Here is a 22,414-nt window from a genome sequence, read left to right as displayed (position 1 = left end):
CCGTCGGAGAACACTGGATAATGATACTGTCCGGCCTGCATCTTCTCAAGGTCTTTTGTTGTTTTTCTGGGTTGTTCATTTGCACACTTGGCAAGTTCCTCTCAGGGACACAGGAGTGGTTTCCTTCCAGAGCTGTATGATGACTGTGTTTGCCCATGCTGTTTATACTTACATATTACCGTTTGAGTGGATGAGCGTGGGACCTTCAAATATCTGAAAAACTTCCCCTGATGCTTCCAGATACTTAGCATGCTAAGATTTGGAGATGGTGTGTCAGTGAGAAGATTGGAGATGTTGAAACATATAGATCAAGTGGTGACACGTGACTGTTGGCTACTTCCTGATTTACCCCCTGGCCAGTCTGCAGGCTTATCGTGAATGAACCGCTTAATTACGTTTTTCAAGGTGATGGAGAGCTATGAGACGAAGTGGTAGTACAGTGTTTTCAGAGATTCTTTTGTCAACACAGCAATGTGTGTGTGTGTGTGTGTGTGTGTGTGTGTGTGTGTGTGTGCGTGCGTGCGTGCGTGCGTGCGTGTGTGTGTGTGTGTGTTTGCTTTTTTTTGGTTATTACAAAATCATTATTTTTTAATTACACTCAAATTAATTACGAAGTTGAAAATGTAGTGCAAATCTTACATAAAACAACTCAAAAGACACAGTCAGCCTTTGACTTCAGTCAGTTTATGCACAAAAAAAGACGGAAAAATGTCCTCAATCTTTCTATCATACACGAAATTATAGTCCCTCTTTTTGTAAAATGGATGTAAATCTCTGCAACTGCACATGCCATTGTGCATTTTCTGTGCCAAGTAAGGCAAAGGCAAATGAGACAAGAAAAAAAATGCAAGCAATGAGCAGTTTCTGTTTGTTTGTTTGTTTTAGTTTTAGTTTTTTCCTTGCAGAGTGCAGGTGAAAGCATCTGGCAGTAGTGGCAGAAGATGTTGCTGCTCGTGCAGCATCACACGTCATCTGACAGTATTCAGCGTGGCATATTTGTGGCCCGTGTGCGCGCCTCTCAACTCTCCCCAAACACAGGGGCGCATCTGAGGTGGAAACCAAAATGAGCGGTGATGTGACTGGGACGCGGTCGCCGCTGTGTTGCTGCCTGTCACCCTCCGCTGACCAAATGACGGCTCTGACGGCTGCTTTTGTTGCTCCTGTGACGTCAGCTGCAAGCACGCTGACAGCATGGGTATAAAAGCGTTTTTTGAAGACTGCAAGGTCCTGCTCTGCGCCGGGTGGACACCGAGCTGAGGAAATGAACATGCACTTCCCGAGCCTCCCTCCCACCGTCGTGCTGCAGCTGACTCTGGTCAGCGTGCTGCAGGGTAAGATCTATGATGAGCGCACAACCGGGCAATTGAGCGGAAAGGACACTTTCGGGCAGGTGTCTGCATCCCTCTGCACAAGCGGGATGATGGGCTGGGGAGGCTGCTTTTTCGTTTAGTCTCTGCACTTGTTATTCTTTGTCTTTATTTCTTTTTGTTTTCTTTAATAATTTCTGAAGTTTTTTTTTCTCTGTTACAGGTGCCAAATGGTCTTATGATGGTAAGTCTGATCATATTTGCTTCACAATCTGTTGGACTTTTGCTGAAAGTTTTGTTCAATAGTTAAAAGAAAATGCAATCTTTATGATTTATTTGGGGGAAATGAATTATCATTGTCTAATAGGTATATTCAGTTAGTGTGAAACGTGATGGGTTTTCAGTATAGAAAGGGAAAAAGGAAGACTTGTGAATTACTAACTGCTGATGACTCAGATCCAGTGTTAAAATTCACTGTAAATCAGCACTGCATGCCTCCCTCCAACCAGCCTGTCAGAAAAAAATGTGGATTGATTGCTTGAGACATGCCAAAAGAAATGAAGTGCAACTGTGAAATCACAAAATGCTTCTTGGATGAAAGTTCAATCAAGCCAAATCTGTCTGATTGTTGTTGATTGCTCGTCATTCCCTTCATTTATATTTGAATTAGAGATAGGCTTCCCTTTACTTACAGACCCTCGATGGTCCCTTGGCCCCTATCGGGTCAGAGAAGTTTATTTACAGTGCTTACCTTCGGTAAAACAAGAACAGTGGCAATGGTGTTGTATACAATGCTTGGTGGTAGAATAGTGAGGAAAACACTGCGATCATCCTTTCACGCCATGAGACCCCTTCTGACATATTCCCCTCATGCTATTGTAGAGTTAATTTACAGACTGCATACACAACACATCATTAGTGGATGACGCTCTTCCGTTTGTCTCACGCCTCAAGGTCTGTGGGCTTCTTGAGCCATGACTCTTACATGAACTGTGCTTGAGGCATGACCTCGTGTCACTGTGTCAGTGCCTCTCAAAAATCTCCTCCAGTCATCGGATGAATGTGACAGCCAAACGTAGGCAGGTGGAGCAGCCAAATGTTTTAGTTTTAGTTTTTCCTCTCTTTTTTGGGGGAGAGGGGGAGTTCACAGATTGATGTTTACGTCTTCTTTCAGAAAGAAGGTAATTCTTTTTTTCCACTGGCACGTAGGATTTATTCGATTTTTTTATGGTCAAAATGTTATAGTTTGGTCAAATTAAATTTGCAAAGCAGACACGGCCGCCAGAAACATGAATGACATGACATTACTGAGAGTAAAGGGCCATTTTTCTTCACAGCTGTTCGTGTCTAAAGAAAATATTGGGAAAATGAAGAAAGGGAAATAACTTGGTGACATGTTCTAGGCAATATAAAGTTGTATAAAAATTCTGGCAAATTATATTAACTAGTTTATTACCCAGAAATGTTTGCAAAGACTTGGTGAACTAAAGAAAACCCCTCCGGCCACATCAAAACGGTACCATGGTGAGTTTCATCCTCACTTAGGTTCAGAGCCTTGAGAAGACCTTGGTCATGGCAGTCAGTTATCTGTAAGACTAGTGGCACTTTTCTCTCGACATAAGCACTGCTGAGTCATGCAAGTCATCCCTAACTTCAACACTTCACCCTCCAGCAGAGGTCAAGAAGTGAATCTTAACATGGAGCGACGGTTGTAGTTTTCCTTGCTGAACTGTTGCTTAAGTATTGTCTAAACATTCTTATTTGAGGTTTCTGTTACATAGAAAGGCATTGTATAAAACAATGCACCCGTGGGTGTCCTAACAAGGACTGCCAAGGGACCATCGAGGGTCTGTAAGTAAAGGGAAGCCTATCTCTAATTCAAATATAAATGAAGGGAATGACGAGCGATCAACAACAATCAGACAGATTTGGCTTGATTGAACTTTCATCCAAGAAGCATTTTGTGATTTCACAGTTGCACTTGATTTCTTTTGGCATGTCTCAAGCAATCAATCCACATTTTTCTGACAGGCTGGTTGGAGGGAGGCTTCACGCCGCATCATTCATTTACTCATGGTCAGTTGGCATATTGTGAATGGTGAATTCTTGGCATAACTTTTAATGAATAATGTGTTGTTGCCAGATAAACATCCGGGAGTAGAGTCTTGAGGGTTTTTCATGATGTTATTCCTGTGTTATATTTGAAAAGTTCATTCATTTAATCTGTTTAACTATTCGAGTTTCCCTTTTGTCTGAGCTCTACGTCTGAAAGAGTTTGAGAACTTCATGATCTTGTTTTTGATCACTTTCTCGTGCCCACTTCCTGACTGCTTTATTTCAAAGTACAGCGTGCCTACTTGCCTTTCCAGACACGCTACCCAGAGACACCCCCATGCAACTGAGGTTACTTTGTAAAACTGCATGTCTCGATCTGCAGATGTGGCCATTTTTAGTGTCTTGAGCTTTATAGAAACCTCTCATTTGGAAAGACACTGAATTCTCACTGCTTGTCCTTGCAAACACTAGTTTGCTTCTCACTCCTGCTAATTAATGGCCCTTCTCTGTTGCACAGCGGCAGATCACTGACTGTTCAGAGAGAATTCTCACCTCTGGACATAACCACAACTCTGAAATTAGCCTCATGCAGCCTCCCTGAGGTCCTCCAGGCTGGCATGTTTATGTGTTCTCTGCAGAGACCACACATATGTAAATGTATTTTTAGGGTTTGCAAATCCTCAGGGATGGATTGTATCCATATGCATGAATTATGAATCGCTGAGCATGAGTATATAAGATAAAAAGCTCACCATGCACCAAGAAGCAAAGGGAAAATCCTATATTTACTCTCACACTGGGTAAAGATTTTGTCTGAAGGGTGATTTACTGATGTTATTACAGGACCAGAAGGACAGCAATACTGGCACAAGCACTATCCATACTGTGGCGGCGCTTTCCAATCTCCAATAGACATCGAGTCAGAGCTGCTGAGGTTTGATCCAAGTTTACGCCCAGTTGAGGTTCAAAACTACAACCTGGCACCTTATGAGCAGCTCACTCTTGGAAATAATGGACACTCCTGTGAGTATAGATCAAAAGAACTGGTCATAAAACATGTAGCAATGCACCACTCTTAAAAAGGAAATGTTTACTGTTGAGTTAATTTTATCACAAGAAGTATAGCAGTATAACAATAGTTTTCAGCTTTGCTTAGCTTCAAATGTAAAATCAAAGTGATATGCCAGTCAACATTGTCATCAGAAATGGCCACAGATAACTGCAGAGGCCTAATTTCTGGTTCAAAATATAAAGAAAAGAAAAAAAGAAAATGATGGGAGGATCATCCTTCTATATCTGCCACAGCAATTTTCCATAATCACTCTCTTATTATCTTAACTGTCCCTCTGCCGAAAAAAAAAAAAAAAGGTCTTGGTTTAGTCTGGGAAAGCATAAGCAACATCTGCCTCGACTCTGCTGAGACTGGCACATCTCAACAAAAATCTGATTCAGTTTTATGTGCATGACGCCAGTTTATTATCAGCTTCAGGGCAGCCTCATGCCATAAAAACACCTCTCTGTGTGTAACAATATGCAGAGGTGCTTAGTTAAGCTTCTGACAAAAACTGTAATTTATCAGGAATTTCAATGATAATCTGTACTGAGCACACATCCGACTTCTGCCAAGTGATAGTGATGATTCACTGCCGAGAAACCTGAGTGAGTAAACCACCTTCACAAAATGCACAGACCAGACAAACGCATACCTGGTGGGCATCGTTAGTGCAACATGCGTTTAAAATGAGTTGACTCAGGTCTTCTGTGCGTAAGCACTCCTGACACGCTGACAAACATGTGGAGTGCACCAGGCGTCACCCCACCATTAAGTATGTTCAGTGTAGCCACACCACTTGGACAGGAGAGGGCGGGCTAAGGGGACCTTCTCAAACCAGATAAGGGTAAATCTGATGTTTGTTGACTGTTGTGAAATGAGGTGACTCATAACCAGCCGTGTGATGTGTGTTGAGATTTAATTTCCTTTGATTTGTAGTGCAATTATCATTGCCCTCCAAGATGTACATCTCCAGCCTGCGTCATCGTTACACTGCAGCTCAGCTACATTTCCACTGGGGGTCAACCAGTCAGCCCACTGGCTCTGAACACATGGTGAACAGTAAGCAGCATGCAGCAGAGGTAATCAAAGAAGAGCAAAGAAAAGTTATCATCACCCAATACTCATCTAAAAGACAGAAATGGCAGTTTTAACTCTGCTATGATGCTTTAGTTTCAAGTTAGTTGCAGTGCAGAACTTTTTGTTTTTGCCACAATTCAACCTACGATGTGTTTTTCCTGCATGATATCGATTATACTTATGACAGATTCATAGCCAGTGTGAAGGTGTGTCATTGTGTGTTTTGGTGAAAAGTTGGTCAAGATGGGGAAGTCTAATGTTGAAGAGAAAAGATAGAGATTAGATTAGATTAGATTTTTATTGTCATTGTTATACAACAACGAAATTAAAAGGGCCATCAGTCAGTGCTAAAAAATAAATAGATAATAAGATAAATACTATAGTATATAAAACATTTACACACAACATAAAATAAAACAAATGATAGGAAATGATGGAGAAAATATAAACAATTGGGAGAAAACTGAATTGGTAAACTCTGCGGCTCTACTTCCGTTTACTTTCCTGCAGTCTCAAACTAGGCTTTTGAAGTTATGAATCCAAGAAAGACTGAAGTAGGATCAGTTTAACAAACTATTTTTTTTTAGGTAAAATCGTTTCCCCTACAGACTAGGAACCAAGTTTTGGTTGATTTATGAAACTAAACCAATTATTAATCTTCTAAATATTTTCAGCGGTGTGCCATGAACAAACACGCAGTGGATTTAATCAGTCGCTGCATTGGTGATAAAAGTTTTCGCTGCTCATGAAACAATTTTAAAACATTAGAAATGGTTCTTCTGGATTATTCTCCTTTGAATCAAGCGGACCAGATCCTACAGTGGTTCTATTATTTTAAATATTGCAGTCAGTGTTTTGGTCATACTGGTTTGTATCTCGCTGCTCTTCGGTCAGTGAACATAGTGCAAGGCGATAATCTCCGGCATGGACCACTGCTGCTTGAATTTTGGTGTCTGGTTTATAGTTTATTTGCTTTAAGTTAGCTTTTCTTTCTTCTTGGTCGACATAGACAAAACCTGAAAATTGCAGTCAAAACATTGTTGTTGGTAATGATGTTTTGTTTAATCCCATCCGGCGCATTGCACCAGAGTAGCACCAGTTTTCCTGTCTTATGGTTGGCTGTCAAAAAGAAAGAAAAACAACAACAGACAAACATGGTTATTTGTTGGGCACTGGCTCCGAACCAGCACTGGGATGGTTATGATGTAAAGGACCCACATGGTAAAAGTCAGAATGATAGAAACATAAATTATATACTTGTAAGTGTCTTGCAGTATCTGTGTCGCGAGGCAAGCCACTAAATCGTCTGGGACACGTGTTTGTGACTCGTAACTGCCAGAAGAATCAAAATCACTGACAATCTTAAAAACGGATGCTGGACATGCTGAAGAAACTCTGAGAAAAGTTGCCTCTCATGCAGTTTCTTAACGTTGTAACTGAAATGTCTGCTACACAGTGTGACATCTACAACAGTGCAGTTTCATTGTAAAATGGTGTTATGAAGTAAAACTGATCCACGTCCACACTGGCCCTTCAGCTCCGTGTCGAGAAAGGATCTGCATCCACACCTCAGCAGCGTGGATGCATGTCACGTGGCAATCCATGCTGAAGTGCATGAAATGTCTGCTGGAAATAACTTCATTTGTGACTGCTTTTATAACAGGTTTTCTTTCTGCCCAGTTGCAGTATTATTAAACACGTATTTTAGTACTGTAAAAGGTGATCAAAGTCAGGGGTGCGTGCTGTTCCTCCTTGTTTTTGCTTACACCGTCACTAAAATGTTTTTTTTTTTTTTTTCTGTTATAATAATGTTACATAGGCTTGACAAATCAGGGAAGGGTATGCGACGAACCAGAGGAGCAAATCTGTGCAGCCACGTCATAGTTTCTTAATTTCTTTGTCAAAGCATATGAGACTGAAACGAGATCTGTAGAAGATCAAACTTATTTGGTCACGCCTGCTGTAACAGCAACAAAGGTTGCACGTCTTTAAATGAATTAGCACTAATACATTTCACTCTTTTTTTTTTTTTTAATCAAAGTCTTTTTATTAAAGGTTTTGCATATCACACATAACAAAGACAAAACAAGTAGAACACGAAACCCACTACCCACCCCGGCCCACCAGACCTAAACCTCTCAAGAGTAAGTGTTTCTTGAGATGAGAAACAATTAGACAGTGCAAAAGTATACAGATACATGTAAAATTAGATAAATAATGCTACTTATTATGGGGTTACAGTCCTTGATTCCATATTGTTGACAAATGTCATGAAAGGCTGCCAAGTTGCATCGAACTTCGAGAGAGATCCTTGAAGAGAGTATCTTATCTTCTCTAACTTGAGATGTTGCATTACCTCCTTGATCCACTGGGAATGTGTAGGGGGGAGAGGATCTATCCACTTGAAAAGTACAAGTCGCCTGGCCAACAAAGTGCAAAAAGCCAGCATGTTGCGCCCATAGCTGTCCAGATGTACATCATCTGGTGTAACACCAAAAATGGCAATGAAAGGGGATGGATGGATCGGCTCCTCAAGCACCTTAGAAAAGGTATCAAAAATAGACTTCCAGAATGTATATAAACTTGGACATGTCCAGAACATGTGAAACAGGCTAGCGGGGGCTTGCTTACATCTATCGCATGTAGGGTCCAGCTCTGGTCTAATTTTGGACAGCCTAACCTTTGACCAATGGAGTCGGTGTACAATCTTAAATTGTACGACAGTATGCCGTTGACAAATGGATGATGAGTAAATCCTCCTAATAATCTTCTGCCAAACTGCACCTGAAATTTCCTCACTTAGATCCTCTTCCCATTTACTCTTAAGGTTATCCAAAGCTGCCATGTTATGATGATTGAGAAGATGATAGATCTTACCTATAGCCTGTTTTAGATTTGTCCTCAATTTGAAAATAGTATCTACCAAGGAATCGGGAGGATATGAAGGAAAACAGTCGGAATGTGAAGTTATAAAATTGCGTAGTTGGAAATATCTAAAGGAGTGGGACCAGGGGAGACCAAAACGGTTTACCAGCTGAACAAACGATGCAAAATTGTTGTCTATATATAGGTCTCGCAATGATTTAATTCCCTTCTTATGCCATATACCAAAGGCCCCATCTAACATTGAGGGAATAAACATGTGATTTTTGACTATCGGGGCAGAAAAGGATAGATTACGGAGAGCGAATGATCTCCTGAACTGATTCCAAATTCTTATTGACTGTGCAACAATGGGGTTAGCGGTAAAGTGAAAAATGGGCTTTTCTAGTGGGAGTTCGGAGCACAGTAGGGCTGATAAGGAGGCATGACTACAGGACATGTTTTCCAGAACGAGCCATTTAGGGGCGTCAGAATCTCCTGTGCCGCTCATCCAATACATCAGGGCCCTAATATTTGCTGCCCAGTAGTAGTATAGAAGGTTTGGGAGTGCCATACCGCCTTGGAGACGGGGCCTCTGCAAAACAGATTTTTTAATACGTGGGGGTTTTTTGTTCCAGATGAACGATGATATGAGGTTATCTACAGAACTAAAGAAGAATTTGGTCAGGAAAACAGGAAGGCATTGAAATAAATAAAGGAACCTAGGTAATACATTCATTTTAATAGTATTAATCCTCCCGCTCAAGGAGAGGGACAGCAAATCCCAACGTTTAATATCTTGTTTCAAACAGTCTATCAGGGGCAGAAAGTTGGCTTTGTAGAGGTCTTTGTGGTTGCACGTAACCCAGATACCCAGATATTTGAATTTGTTTATGTTAACTTTAAAAGGGGTTGAATTAAAGGGCACGTTCTTGGCCGCTGTGTTAATTGGTATAAGTTCGCTTTTTTGAAGATTTGTTTTATAGCCAGATATTTCGCCAAACCTCTTCAGTGTGTCTAATAATCCAGGAAGGCTTGACAAGGGATCCGACATGTACAATAATAAGTCATCAGCATAAAGCGAAACTTTACATTCCTGACCTCCTCGGCTGATTCCCTTAATATTAACATTTTGCCGTAAAGCCAGTGCTAGCGGTTCGATAGCAACCGCAAACAGGAGCGGAGACAACGGACACCCTTGTCTCGTGCCTCTCTGTAAATTAAAGTAGGCAGAGAGGTTGTTGTTCGTACGCACCGCGGCCATCGGAGAGGAATAGAGAACTTTAATCCAGGATTGAAACTTCGGGCCAAAACCAAATTTTTCGAGTGCATGAAAGAGATAATCCCACTCCACCCGATCAAACGCCTTCTCAGCGTCGAGTGATAGCAAGATCTCCGGCGTATCGGGTGAAGTGGGACCATAAAGAATATTCAAGAGCTGTCTAATATTAAAAAATGAGTACCGGTTCTTCATGAAGCCTGTTTGGTCTATTGAGATAATTGAGGGGAGAGAAGTTTCGATGCGCCGGGCCAAAAGCTTTGCGAGAATCTTGACATCCGTATTAAGGAGAGATATTGGGCGGTACGAGCTGCATTGAAGAGGATTTTTATCCTTCTTTAAAATAAGCGAAATGGTTGCCTCGCGCATAGTTGAGGGGAGAGAATTCGAAGAGAGCGATTCTGTAAAAACAGAAAGAAGAAGTGGGGCGAGTAATGATGAAAATGCTTTAAAAAATTCGGTCGGGTAGCCGTCGGGCCCTGGAGACTTACCGCTTTGCATACTACTAACAGCCTCCAGAACCTCTTTAGTGGAGATATCATCTTCTAATTCTGCCGCCAGCACTGGATCTACTCTGGGAACATCTAGACCGTGAAAAAAGTCGTCTAGAGCAGACTTATCGTCTGGTGGCTCTGAAGTGTAGAGGCAGGAGTAATAGCGGTGAAAGCAGGAATTTATTTTCAAATGATCTGTGTGCTTTAAACCTTGTTCATCTGTAATTATAGGTATGCACTGGGTCGCAGTCTTCTGGCGCAGCTGATGGGCTAGAATTTTCCCCGCCTTCTCACCATGTTCATAGAAACGATGCCGCGACTTTAGAATAAGATTTTCAGCTTGACGTGTCGAAAGGAGGTCAAATTCCATTTTAAGCGTCAGACGTTGTTTAAGTATGTCGTCTGAAGGTGAATGACTGTATGCTATATCTAGTTTTAAAATGCTATCCGTAAGCTGTTTGAGGCGCTCGGTATTAGCTTTCTTTCGCATTGCACTGAAGGAAATAACCTGCCCCCTTAAGTATGCCTTTAGTGCTTCCCAGACCGTTGAGGACGGCATTCCTGGGGTCTGATTTTTGGAAAGAAAAAACTCAATTTCAGATCTAATGAACTTCACAAATGTCTCTTCTGAGAGAAGCAGGGGGTTAAATCTCCACGGCCGATATACAGAATCTGCATCAGGGATGCGTAACCCCATAGTCAAGGGACCGTGATCGGAGATGACGATGGACTGATACTCACAGGCAGCTACCATTGGAAGAAGGTTTTTGTCGATAAAGAAATAATCTATTCGTGAAAATGTTTTATGAACCGGGGAAAAAAAGGAGTAGGCCCTAGATGTAGGGTTATGGAAACGCCAAACATCAATTACGCCAAATTCCCGAAGAAAAAGTTTGATAGATTGTGCTGATTTCGACTCATATGCGGCCTTAGAAGAGCTACGATCTAATTTTGGAGAGAGCACACAGTTTACATCGCCACCAAGGATGAGGTGGTGTGTATTCATATTAGGGAGTCGGGAAAATATATTAGTGAAAAAGGCGTCGTCGTCCCAATTTGGGGCGTAGATGTTTGCTAAAATGACAGGAAATCCATACATTTGGCCGACTACGATAACATAACGTCCCATAGGATCAGATTCAACGCTAGACATAACAAATGGAACATTCTTACCAATAAGGATTGCTGTCCCCCTCGCCTTGGAGCCAAAATTGGAATGATATGATTGCCCTATCCATCCACCTTGCAATCTAGGTTGGTCAACTGTGCGGAGATGTGTCTCCTGAAGAAATGCAACATCAGCTTTGAGATGGTTAAGATGCGTAAGTACCTTTCTGCGTTTCACAGGGTGATTTAAGGACTTGACATTCCAGTTCACGAAGTTAACTAGGCAGCCCATTATCCCTCCTAACTTACTTGCATCTGTCATTGGGAATCATAGCAGAAAATAAACCGTAAGTGTACCCCAAAACATCAACATAAATTAATTCAAAACTAGTAGCACATTCAAAAAAATAGACAAATAATATAGGTCTGGTAGGCCCCCAACCCCTGTCACCAACATGAACATGGTGACTAAAACACCCTAGGTAGTCAAAACCACACATTAAGTGTGAGCAGTGGGGAACAACTAGGTGTCCAAGTGGCCGGCTCCTGCCAAACCCCCCATTCTTAAACAGAAAAAAAGCCGAAATCAAAGGCGCTTTGAGCTAATAAAACAGCCGATATTGCCAGTGGAGCACACACGATTTGTGCATAAGTGGACGGCAAACAGAACTTCACAGTGGAATTAGCAGGAACTGTGCATAAGTAAACTGGGGAAAAAAAAAAAAAAAAAAGGGGGGGGGGATAAAAACTAATAAACAGACAATTTAAAAAAAAAAAAAAAAAAATAAAAAAATAAAAAAATAAATAATAAAATAAAATAATTTAGATTAAAAGAAATAAATAAAAAAAAATAATAAAATAAAATAAACACCCTCACATCTAGGCAGTCATCTACAAATTTGCATTTGTGGGTGTTCTCCAGGTACATAAAATATACATTTTCCTTTTTTCCTTTTCTTCCTCCCTCTCCCCCCGCCCTCCCCTTTAAACCGGGTCTGTACATGGTACTGTTCTAGCATGAGAAGTCCATACACTGGCCCACACACACACACACACACACACACACACACACACACACACACACACACACACACACACACACACACACACACACACACACACACACACACACACACACACACACACACACACACACACACCTTCGATGGGGGGCGGGGGGCGGGGCGTGATATCTTGATGACGCAAACAAAATACAAATTAAGTAACTTAAAGTAAATAACCAGTCCTGTAGGTGGGAATGTATATAATCAGTCATCGCATCCTCCACGAGGAAACCTCCTCCCAAAGGAAAAAAAGAATCATGATCAATACAGGGTTAGATCAAAGTTAATGCTCCGGCGCTTCAGCTGGACTGATAGCGCGCTTCACATACGCCATAGCCTTTTCTGGATCCAGGAATTCCTTGGTATCCCCGCCGTATGAAATGCGGAGGCGGGCCGGGAACAATATTCCATAGCGTACATCTCGCCGACCCCGAAGAAGATTCCTGACGCCATTGAACGCAGCACGGGCTTTGGCGACGCTCGCTGTGTAATCCGGAAAGATGGATATCGGCTCTCCCATGTACCGAAGCGGTCCTCGTTCTCGGGCGCGGCGCAGTACATCCACACAGTCCTGATAATAATGCAGTTTTGCGACAATAACCCGGGGTTTCCCACCAGGCTTTCTCGGTGCGAGGCCTCTGTGTGACCGGTCAACCAGGATATCTTTCTCCAGATGCAAAGCCTCCTTCAGTAGTTTGGAGACGGAGGTAGTGGAGCTGGAGCCGGGGTCCTCCGCGACCCCCACGATACGGATGTTACACCTCCTCAGCCTCCCTTCTAGGTCCTCGTTCCTCTCTTTTAAGTTGGCCAGCTCTGTTTTAATTTCAGCGACTGATGTTTGCAAAGCAGTAACTTCACCCGACCAGGTCGATAAGCCCCCCTCCATGTCTTTGATAGCAGCCTTCATATGATCCACTTCAGTGCGAATAGCCGCCGTGTTGTTAGCAATCTCGGACTTAACTTCCTTTAGCTCGCTTCGGATGAAGTCGAAGTCCTCAGAGAGAGCGCTCTTCAGTTCTGACCTGATGACAGCGGAGATATCCACTCTCAATGAGGATAGAATGTCCTCTTTCAGCTCCGCGGCGTCCATTACTGGTTTTGCCTGCGGAGTGGGAGATTTGTTCCCGCGACCTGTTGCAGCATGTCCCGCGGACGCGTCGGGCCTCGTGGTGGTAGAGCCGCTGTATTTGTATATACGGAGATTATTCGCCATTAAAGCAACGTAAACAGCTCAGACTGTCTCCCGGATGTCTTGAATAAGTTATGGAGCAATAACTTTATAAAGTTCGTCAAAAAAAGCGCATTAAAGCAGTAATTTTAGGGAAGTTAGACAGGAGCTCGGTTCAACACAACCTACTCCATCGCCGGCTCACTAGCGCCCCCCATTTCACTCTTAATGTGAAATTGTTTGACTTATTTCATACAAAGAGACACTTTTTTAAACTTTTTCTTTAATGAAACAAAACATACTAAGACTATGACTATTAGGTTTAAAGTCTGAACTTGCCATGTCCCCTTTTTAAAATACATAAATGTTCTTTTCACCAATTAGATTTGCATATTTATAGTTGTACTTTTCTGAAAAGCAAAACAGAAGGCCTAATTATGCACATTGCCGCGCCACATTTCAGTGTCTTACTCCTGCAAAGCTTCGAGAGATTAAAGCACCAGACAATTATATGGTGTGGTTTTCAGGCACCTCTGGAAAGGAGTGGCCGTTCCTTTCAATGTGTCAAAGCCCTGCGAGCAGTTTTCACACAATAGTTTACTTTGGTGCTTTAACTCAAGCAGAAGAGTTGACAGTGAAGCTTAAAAGAAGGTGAAAATAGAATGTCGTTCCACGTAATTTGTCATCATTTTAATCACAGCTGGTATTCCCTGCAACCTGTCTACTTTTGTGTGACCACACCAAAGCTGTGGCGCAGCCACATGTGAGGTGCTGCGGTTTGACCTGAGTCTCTCAGTGGACACGTCAAGAACATGTATCATTTCAAGTCCCTCCAGACTCCAGAACCACAACTCCATGATGACATGTTGTTTTTGAGGGATGGAATGATGGGACATTGAACATTTCCCAGAAACGGTTCAATACGTTAGTCTATATATACAATGGTATCCAGTTTAGACAGAATGAGACATTTGCATTTGCTTTGCACCAAATGAAAAAAATACCATGACAAGCCAGGCATTTATAAATGTGTAGCTGAAGTGTTTGGTGAATTAATCACTAAGGAAAAATGTTAATGACACGTTTAACAGCGTTTTATTAGTTTGTAACAGAGCACTTTTACAGTAAAGCGTTGAAACTTTTGCCTAACTAAAGGATACGAATGCTTCAGCCAACGCTGCAATTAAGCAATTAAATGATGTTGAATTCTTTGTGTGTTTGAACAAAAAAAGAATCAAGAATTAGTCACACTTATCTGCAAAACTTCAAGAGGTTTTGGCAGCTTCCATTCAGTTCCATTCACTTAACTTCAGTTTCACGAAGCACCAAATTTACGACAATAAACAACTTAGGCACTGAAAATACCCAGCAATTCTGTGAGTACGTGCTTGGCAACAACGAGAAGGAAAAACAACTACATACTCAAGCTGTTTTAATTTATTCTGGGTTCCCCCCCACTTTTTTATCTTAACATATTTTCCTTTCTTTCACAGTTGCATGTAGTACATTACAATTCAGACAAGTACCCAAATATATCCAAGGCAGTGGATAAATCTGATGGTTTGGCTGTGCTGGGTGTCTTTATTGAGGTGAGCCCTGGTGGAGCCAGTGAGATGGACATATAGATTTGATCATATTTGTGGGGTTGAACCTTCTAATTGTGCCGTTTACAGATCGGAGCGTTCAACCCAGCCTTCGAAACATTTCTAAAGTTCATCAATGGGGTCAAATATAGAGGTAAGTCAGGCATGTTTAAAAATGAAAATCAATGTTTGTTTTACCTTCTTATGTCCTAGAGTGATTTAAAATGACAAAAGAATGTGAGTCACAGGTAAAACAATCAGTCAGAGCATATTTCATATCTTTTTACTTTGATGTTTTAATGATGTGCGACCAATTCAATCCAAACATGTCATTTTAGTGAGGACAGATCAGTTCTCGGGGCATTAATCCATACCCAGGGAAAAGCTGGGTTCATGGTTTGTGGTCATCATTTTGCTCCTTTTCATGTCACCATAAACGTTGTTACCCAGTTGACTTTGTTAGTCACTTCTGCCATCAGATCAGAAAGTGCTGGTTCCCGGTTTCAACATCAGAACGCTGCTTCCTGCACGGCTGGATGAGTATTATCGCTATGACGGGTCGCTGACAACTCCTCCTTGCTATCCAAGCGTGCTGTGGACGGTGTTCAGAAACTCTGTGACTGTTTCTCAAAAACAGGTACGTCCAGTACTCGAGTTGTAAAAAAAAATCAGGGGGGATGGTGGATTTTATCATATGGGGACAGATAATTTGTGCTGATTACAAATAATATAATATTTTACAAATAAGAGCACTGACCAAAACACCTGCAGAAATACTGCAGGAATGACATAGCAGCAGTTAAATGCAGCCTTCTGTAAGCTTTAAATCAAATACATCAAAACACAAAAATAAAAAACAGTTTTCTGAACTTATCAATATGACTCTGTCCTTCACAGGATAAGTAAAATGGATCACTGCAAAAACTCAAAATCTTAACAAGAATATTTGTCTTATTTCTAGTTAAAATGTCTCATTTTAGTAAAAAAAAAATCTCATTACACTTAAAACAAGACTCATCACTGGAAAAAACAACAATTTTCACCTGTTTCAAGTACATTTTCACTTAAAATAAGTAGAAAAATCTGCCAGTGGAACAAGATTTTTTTGCTTGTAATGAGAAGATAAATCTTGTCCCACTGGCAGATTTTCCTACTTATTTCAAGTGAAAATTTACCTGAAACAGGTGAAAATTGTCAAATTTTTCTGGTGTTATTTTTCTGGTGATGACTCTAAATGTTGAAATAGCAGTAAAACCACATTCATTGATGAAATTACATAAGGGATGGAAAGGGGGGATGATTTGGACTGTTTTTATTTCAGGGGGGATGCCATCCCCCCTCATCCCCCCTCAACTCGAGTACTGGGTACGTCAACGCTTCGTGTAACTTTTCTTTTATCGTATTTATACACTGGACATTACAATAAACAAGTCTATGGTGAACCGACGTTCAATAGATTCTTTAATATGCTGTAAATCTGTCTGTTCCTCCCTTTTATGGTTAACTGCTGTCAGAAAAAGACAATAATTCAACTTGTTTTGCTGTGTTTTTTAGTTTCAGAGCATAGCAACAGCCCTCTACTCCACCTCCGCCCAGGACTCAGCCCCTGTGTCGCTACACAACAACTATAGGGAACCACAGCCGGCTGACAGCAGAGTGGTACTGATGTCTTTTAAGGAAGGTAAGTATGACCTTCCAAATAAACCTTAGTGCTGAAGCATGAGTAAGAAGATAACACAAGTTATAAAGCAACTTCACTGCTTTAAAGAATGTGGATTGTTTCTGGACATTTGCTCCTCTGCAGACAACAGGGTCCTCAGGCTGGCTTTGGCTTTGGCTTTGGCTTGCGTGGTTTCACATGCTTCTGGCTGTGCTTCGTGGTGAAAGCTGTCAACCTTGATTGAGCCGTATAAGTTTGCTTGAAAGTAGGCCGTCTTTGTAGCCCCTATAAAACGTACCATCCCACTTTCATACCAACAAACACTTATTCAGTTGTCTGGTTCTCCGTGCTGTAAGATAATTAGCTGCACATACCTTGGTTTGAGTGTGCATGTTTTCCTAATTTTCAGTGGTTTTTCTCTTAAAGCTATACTTTTCCCTACATGCCAATAAGGAATGTTAAGCACCTGGCTTTCCTGAGAGGCTTCTAGCAGGTGATGGCTTGTGCTTTTATTGCATCCTTATGTGCAGTGCTGTTGCATGGTAGAGATGAGAGAGCTCAGCATCATCCCGAGGAGAGCCCAAGATGCTGGGAAATTTAACTACATTGGCTCTGTGTCTGATGCAGGCAGAGGACTGCATGGTACCCTTACAGTCACATCTCCGCTCACAAGGAAGCAAATCATTCAGCAGCTGCTGGTTGGCGACCTAGCAGATTTGGCTGACGAAGGGCTGTACAAGCTCCTACCAAGAGGAGTGCAGAAGCTCCAAGCTGGCAGGAGGAAAGACCTCAGGAACTGGCAGAGTGAGACTCTGACCAAACCCAAACAACAAACACTGAGTCCACCTCTCTGGAAGAAGAGCCAGGCCAACCACTATGCGGGAAAACTGGGCTTGGCGGAAGACTCATTGAGCTATGCCTCATTGGAGCAGAGAGTTTTCCATCGGCTCAAACAGTCCCACAGTGAGAAGGATCTGGTTCAGGCTCTCAGGGATGCAGTTTACCCTGAACTCAACCTCAAGAGTTACTTGGACTGCAAGTCAGACTTGGCGCTCCCGACCATCAGACACATTCTCCGTGGAAGACCAACTGATGAGGCTTTGGAGTTAGATCGCTCCCTCACAAGAGCTTTGGGGAATCAAAAGAAAACCTCCGCAGCAGTTAAACCAAGCGCACCACTAACAAAGCACGGCAGCCAGTTCTCTGCTAATGTTCCCAGGAAACCACCCAGCCAGGGTCATCCACATCCTTGGCTTTTGCCAATGGAGTGGGAAGACTAGAGAGATTTTGAAACACAGCCCTCACTGTCCCTTCTGCAGCAGACATCAGTTCTGTGTCCCTTCAATGAAAGACTCATTTGCATTTCTTGAGCCGGTCTTTCCTTAATATATCAGATAATAAATCGTTCTTTCCATCGTGTGCACATTGATTACTTGTGTTACTTTTTTCTCTTTTGTATTTTTCCTTTTGCAAACAATTTCAGATGTACACATGTTTGTCACCAGCAACATTAAGCAGATCATCAACCTGTGTATTTATGTAGAAATTCCTTGACGTCAGGCCTTCAGACATGTTTTTTTGTTTCATGGACGACTGGCTGAACATTGTTTTTAATTGTATGTGTGACAATCAGTGACTATCTGGAAGCACCACCTGGTATGTCTGACAAGGAACATTTACAATGTACAGCAGGATGCCAAGTAGTAGTTTGGTAACAGTGGATCTTTTCTTGTAGTCGTGTAAAGATGTATTTAGAACTCAAGCAATAAAAGCAACCCACACTAAAATGACTTATCCGCCTTAATGTGCTCAAATGTCTATCACCATGTTGTTAGAAACACATGAAAGTCCATCACACATCATACCTTTTAATTGTATGTGCTCCGTGCAGTCCGGATTTACGATGATGCCATGTGGTTGTATTTTTTCAATGATGTCCCAACGTTTACTGATACGCTGTTGATAACAGTCCTTCTGGACTTGACCTTGATTTTCACGGCAGAAAAACCTGTCTCCAGAACCTGTCTCTGGACAGGGACGCAACCAGGCAGAGAAACGAAGCCTGTGACGTTGGCAGAGGCCACATCAGAAGCCTCGGCCATAGTAGATCCCTCGGTTCCTAACAATGTGTTCCCCTTTAGAAATCGATAACAGGATGCTGAGCGTAAACATCGCTTTCCACCGTTAGCACTGAAGAGCAGCAATCCACCATAAACTTCTCTTCCTGTTTCTCTGTTCTTATTTTATCTCGTATATTTTCATTAATGTTTTCATTTCATTTCATTTCATTTCGTTTCATTTCATTTCATTTACAGTTTTTCACAATTGTTTAAACACATTTCCTGATATACTACCTCACTTTCTCAAAACTCTAAACAAAAATTAAAAAACTCACACACAAAATGCAAAATCCTACACTTCTCTTGCAAAAGCACACTCTACCTTCAAAACAGTGTTAACTCTTCACTAAATGGTATTTCCTTCTCAAATGTCAAACACATACATCATTTGAGTAGACGTTTCTAAGCAGCCACTGAACACTGATGTGCAGAATGGAAGGCACTATAGTATGAATGGAAAACACTATATGAATGAATGAATGCCTCAGTAGAATCATGCATTTGTATGTTCAGTGTTTCACCTTCAGCTGTTGGATGTAATTTATCACCATATAGTATTCTTATGTATAGGCTACTCAAATAGAAAACACACAATTCTTTACTGTAACAACAAATAATATTTTTACAGTACAGTATTTGGACTCAAAATGTGCAGTCCACTGGACATCACAGCAAGCTGTGGATAAAAACTTGACAGAAAATAGAAACAGAACAAAAGTATTAGGCTGCATCCTGCCTTTCATCCCTGGCTGGCCACAGGACCTCGTCCACGTCGATGTTCTCCCTGGCCAAGCAGCGGGGGAACAATCTCCTACAACGCCGCATGAAGCCTTGACAGGCCTCAGCAGTGACATCGCCACATGTGTCCTCCGTGGCCTGCAGCAGTGGGATCCGTGTCTGAGGATTTTTCTCGTATACCTTCCATCTCCAGGCAGAGAAAAACTCCTCAATTGGGTTGAGGAAGGGAGAGTATGGAGGGAGATATAGGACATCAACTTCTGGATGGACACTGAACCAGTCACGGACCAGAGCAGCCCGGTGGAAACTGACATTGTCCCAGATAACAACGAACCTGACCACCTCTGTGTCCTCCATCTGGTCTGGCTGGACAATGATATTGTAGAGCTGGTCCAGGAATGCTAGAAGAAGTGCAGGGTTGGAGGGGCCAAGGGTGGCATGGTGATGGAGGACGTCGTGGTGATTGATGGCAGCACACATTGTTATGTTCCCTCCACGCTGGCCAGGGACCTCTGTGATGGCACGCTGGCCGATGATATTCCTCCCTCGGCGCCTTCTTTTTACAAGGTGGAACCCCGCTTCATCAATGAATATGAATTCAATGGCAAATTGCTGATTGCATATTGCACAACAGCCTTTGGAGTTTAGAAATGTGATTGACTGTGTGTTCTGTGTGATAAGCAAGAGAGGGAATTCAGGAAGAGTGTGCAGGGTATTGGGAATTGTGTGTAGTGTTGTGAGAAATGTGTGGTATGGAATGGGAATTTGAGTTTAGAGCAGTAAATGTGCTTGAAGTTCAGCAGGATTGGTTCAGCCACCTGAAAAATGAGTTTCAGGTTGTGCACATTGTGTCTGATGTTCCAATAAATGTGTTTAAACAATTGTGAAAAACTGTAATGTGTTGTCAAGGGACTGCATAAGAAGAACTTGCCCCTGTGATGTCACCCATGGGTTTCCTGAAGAGTGTACTATACTGTCTTTCTGCACGGCACCATGCTGGCAGGAACCAATGTTGCCCAAACCAGGGAGGAATGAGCACGCCTGGAATATGCCCACTTTAGCTCAGCTACCACAAGTGGGTTGTTATAGCTTATGCTAACCTAGGTTACCTAAATTATGAAACCTTACATTTATTCTCATCAAGCATCTGCATTTCAGGTTTTGCTACCAAAAACGACCCCAGGTGGGCCCCCAAGTAGTGAGCCAGGAGGTATGCCGTCGCCTTAAGCTTGACTCAGGGAACAGGATGCCCCTGCCATGCATAGTCCAACGAGAGGTCCGCCACTTGACAACAAGGCAACTCTCATGGCTAATTTGGCTTGGGACGCAAGCTGAGGTCTGATCAGCCTACGGCTGGCTGCCTCTGGGGAGGGTGTGTAGTGTCAAAGGCTGAAACACCCTATGACCCAGAGGAACACTACTGATGATGTGTCCCGTAGATTCAATTCTTCCCGCGAATCTCCTTCAAATCCACAATCCACCACTCACCAACCATCCACCAGTCATTTGTATGTGCTCGCACAGGAATCAACATCTCATCTTGTGTTTCTGAGTTGAAACAAGAACAAGAACTAGGACCGGCCTACGTCCTCGAGAGGGGGAGCTGGTCACTGGTTTTCCCTGAGCCTAGAAACAACGTCAAGGCTGTGCTTGGTTACCTGTTGGCTAGTGTTGCAGTTAGTCAACTTGGAAAGATGCTGAAGTCCCTTAACGGAAGAACCCAAGAGGTAGAAGCTAATAAGTTAGAGGCTGTCCATCTGGGATCCTCCGGTTGTCTGAAAAAAACACCAGATGAAAACATTAAAGGGGTTTTGGTACATTAGACAGTATTTTTCTTTAATTCTAAGTGTCCATCACAGGTTTTCCACTCTGATTTTTAGGATCTAGTGGTAATGAAAACTCACTAATTGGGTCCAAAGACCATTGTTGTCATGGCAACATATCATTATTGCTCATAAGGCAATGGTGGACTACAAGTGAAGAGATTTTTTCCCCGTGCTGTGAGAAAGGAAACCCTTTGCAATTAAAGCATCATGCTTAAATCCATCGTGACAGATCCCTTCCAGATTTTTCACCATTTCTCTCTAAACATATAGAACTGTTATTTTAACAACGCTTTATTTTCTACAACATGTTATTTCTTTGCGGGCTGTTTGCTCGGCTCGTTAAGCTAGCAGCAAAACAGCAGAATATGCAGGGATTTGAGGATGTATTTTTAACATAGAACCGTTTTTATTTATAAACAAGAATATTAAAAGCTTGGAAGTTGTAAGTTTGATTTCTGAGAAGGGATGGCAACAATAAAAGGGGTTAAAAGTGATTAAAAGTTGTCCCAACTTGGTTGTTTTTTGCCATTTGTTGCATTCATAAAATTTGATGTATATTGATGAATTAAATGACGCTGACAAAGACAAGAATTGTGTTTTTATTTGGTGTATTAATCTTGGTATTTTTACATGCATTTTTTGCTTTGGGGTTTGTAATATGTTACATAGGATCCAAAAAGCAGGATAAAATTAATAAAACATTTCTGTAACTCATTATTCATAATACCCGAGTCTAAACCTGGAGCGTGTGCATATATATAAGGAAAAGACTTTGCTAAACTTTAATTTGAATGTATCACAAAATACATTTGCGCTTGTAATTATGTTCTGTTACCATAACAACCCTGAGTTTTCTGTTGTCACTGTTTCTCTCTTTCTGCCACCTAGATGACCTTTCTTGGATGAACACTGGTATGTTGCTGTCATATATTTTGTATTAATTCACACCGTTAAATATGTCATGTCCAGCTTCTTATCAAGCAATCTCATGGTCCCACGTCTCTAACACGTACAGTAGGA

General features: G+C 41.9%; 1 protein-coding gene across 1 annotated transcript; it reads left to right on the top strand.

Annotated features, from left to right (window-relative positions):
- Nucleotides 1-1,266: 1,266 nt before the first annotated feature.
- ca12 (carbonic anhydrase XII) lies at nt 1,267-18,470 on the top strand. Its single transcript, XM_061721801.1, has 9 exons — nt 1,267-1,331; nt 1,531-1,551; nt 4,206-4,385; nt 5,353-5,495; nt 14,961-15,056; nt 15,141-15,204; nt 15,530-15,687; nt 16,605-16,731; nt 17,338-18,470. Exons 1-9 carry the CDS (start codon nt 1,268-1,270, stop codon nt 17,988-17,990), a joined length of 1,506 nt encoding a protein of 501 aa, XP_061577785.1. The 5' UTR covers nt 1,267; the 3' UTR covers nt 17,991-18,470.
- The last annotated feature ends 3,944 nt before the right edge of the window (nt 18,471-22,414 follow it).

This window comes from Cololabis saira, chromosome 5 (genome assembly GCF_033807715.1).
Source record: "Cololabis saira isolate AMF1-May2022 chromosome 5, fColSai1.1, whole genome shotgun sequence".
NCBI classification, from domain to species: Eukaryota; Metazoa; Chordata; class Actinopteri; order Beloniformes; family Belonidae; genus Cololabis; species Cololabis saira.
This window is presented reverse-complemented; position numbering and strand designations above follow the sequence as displayed.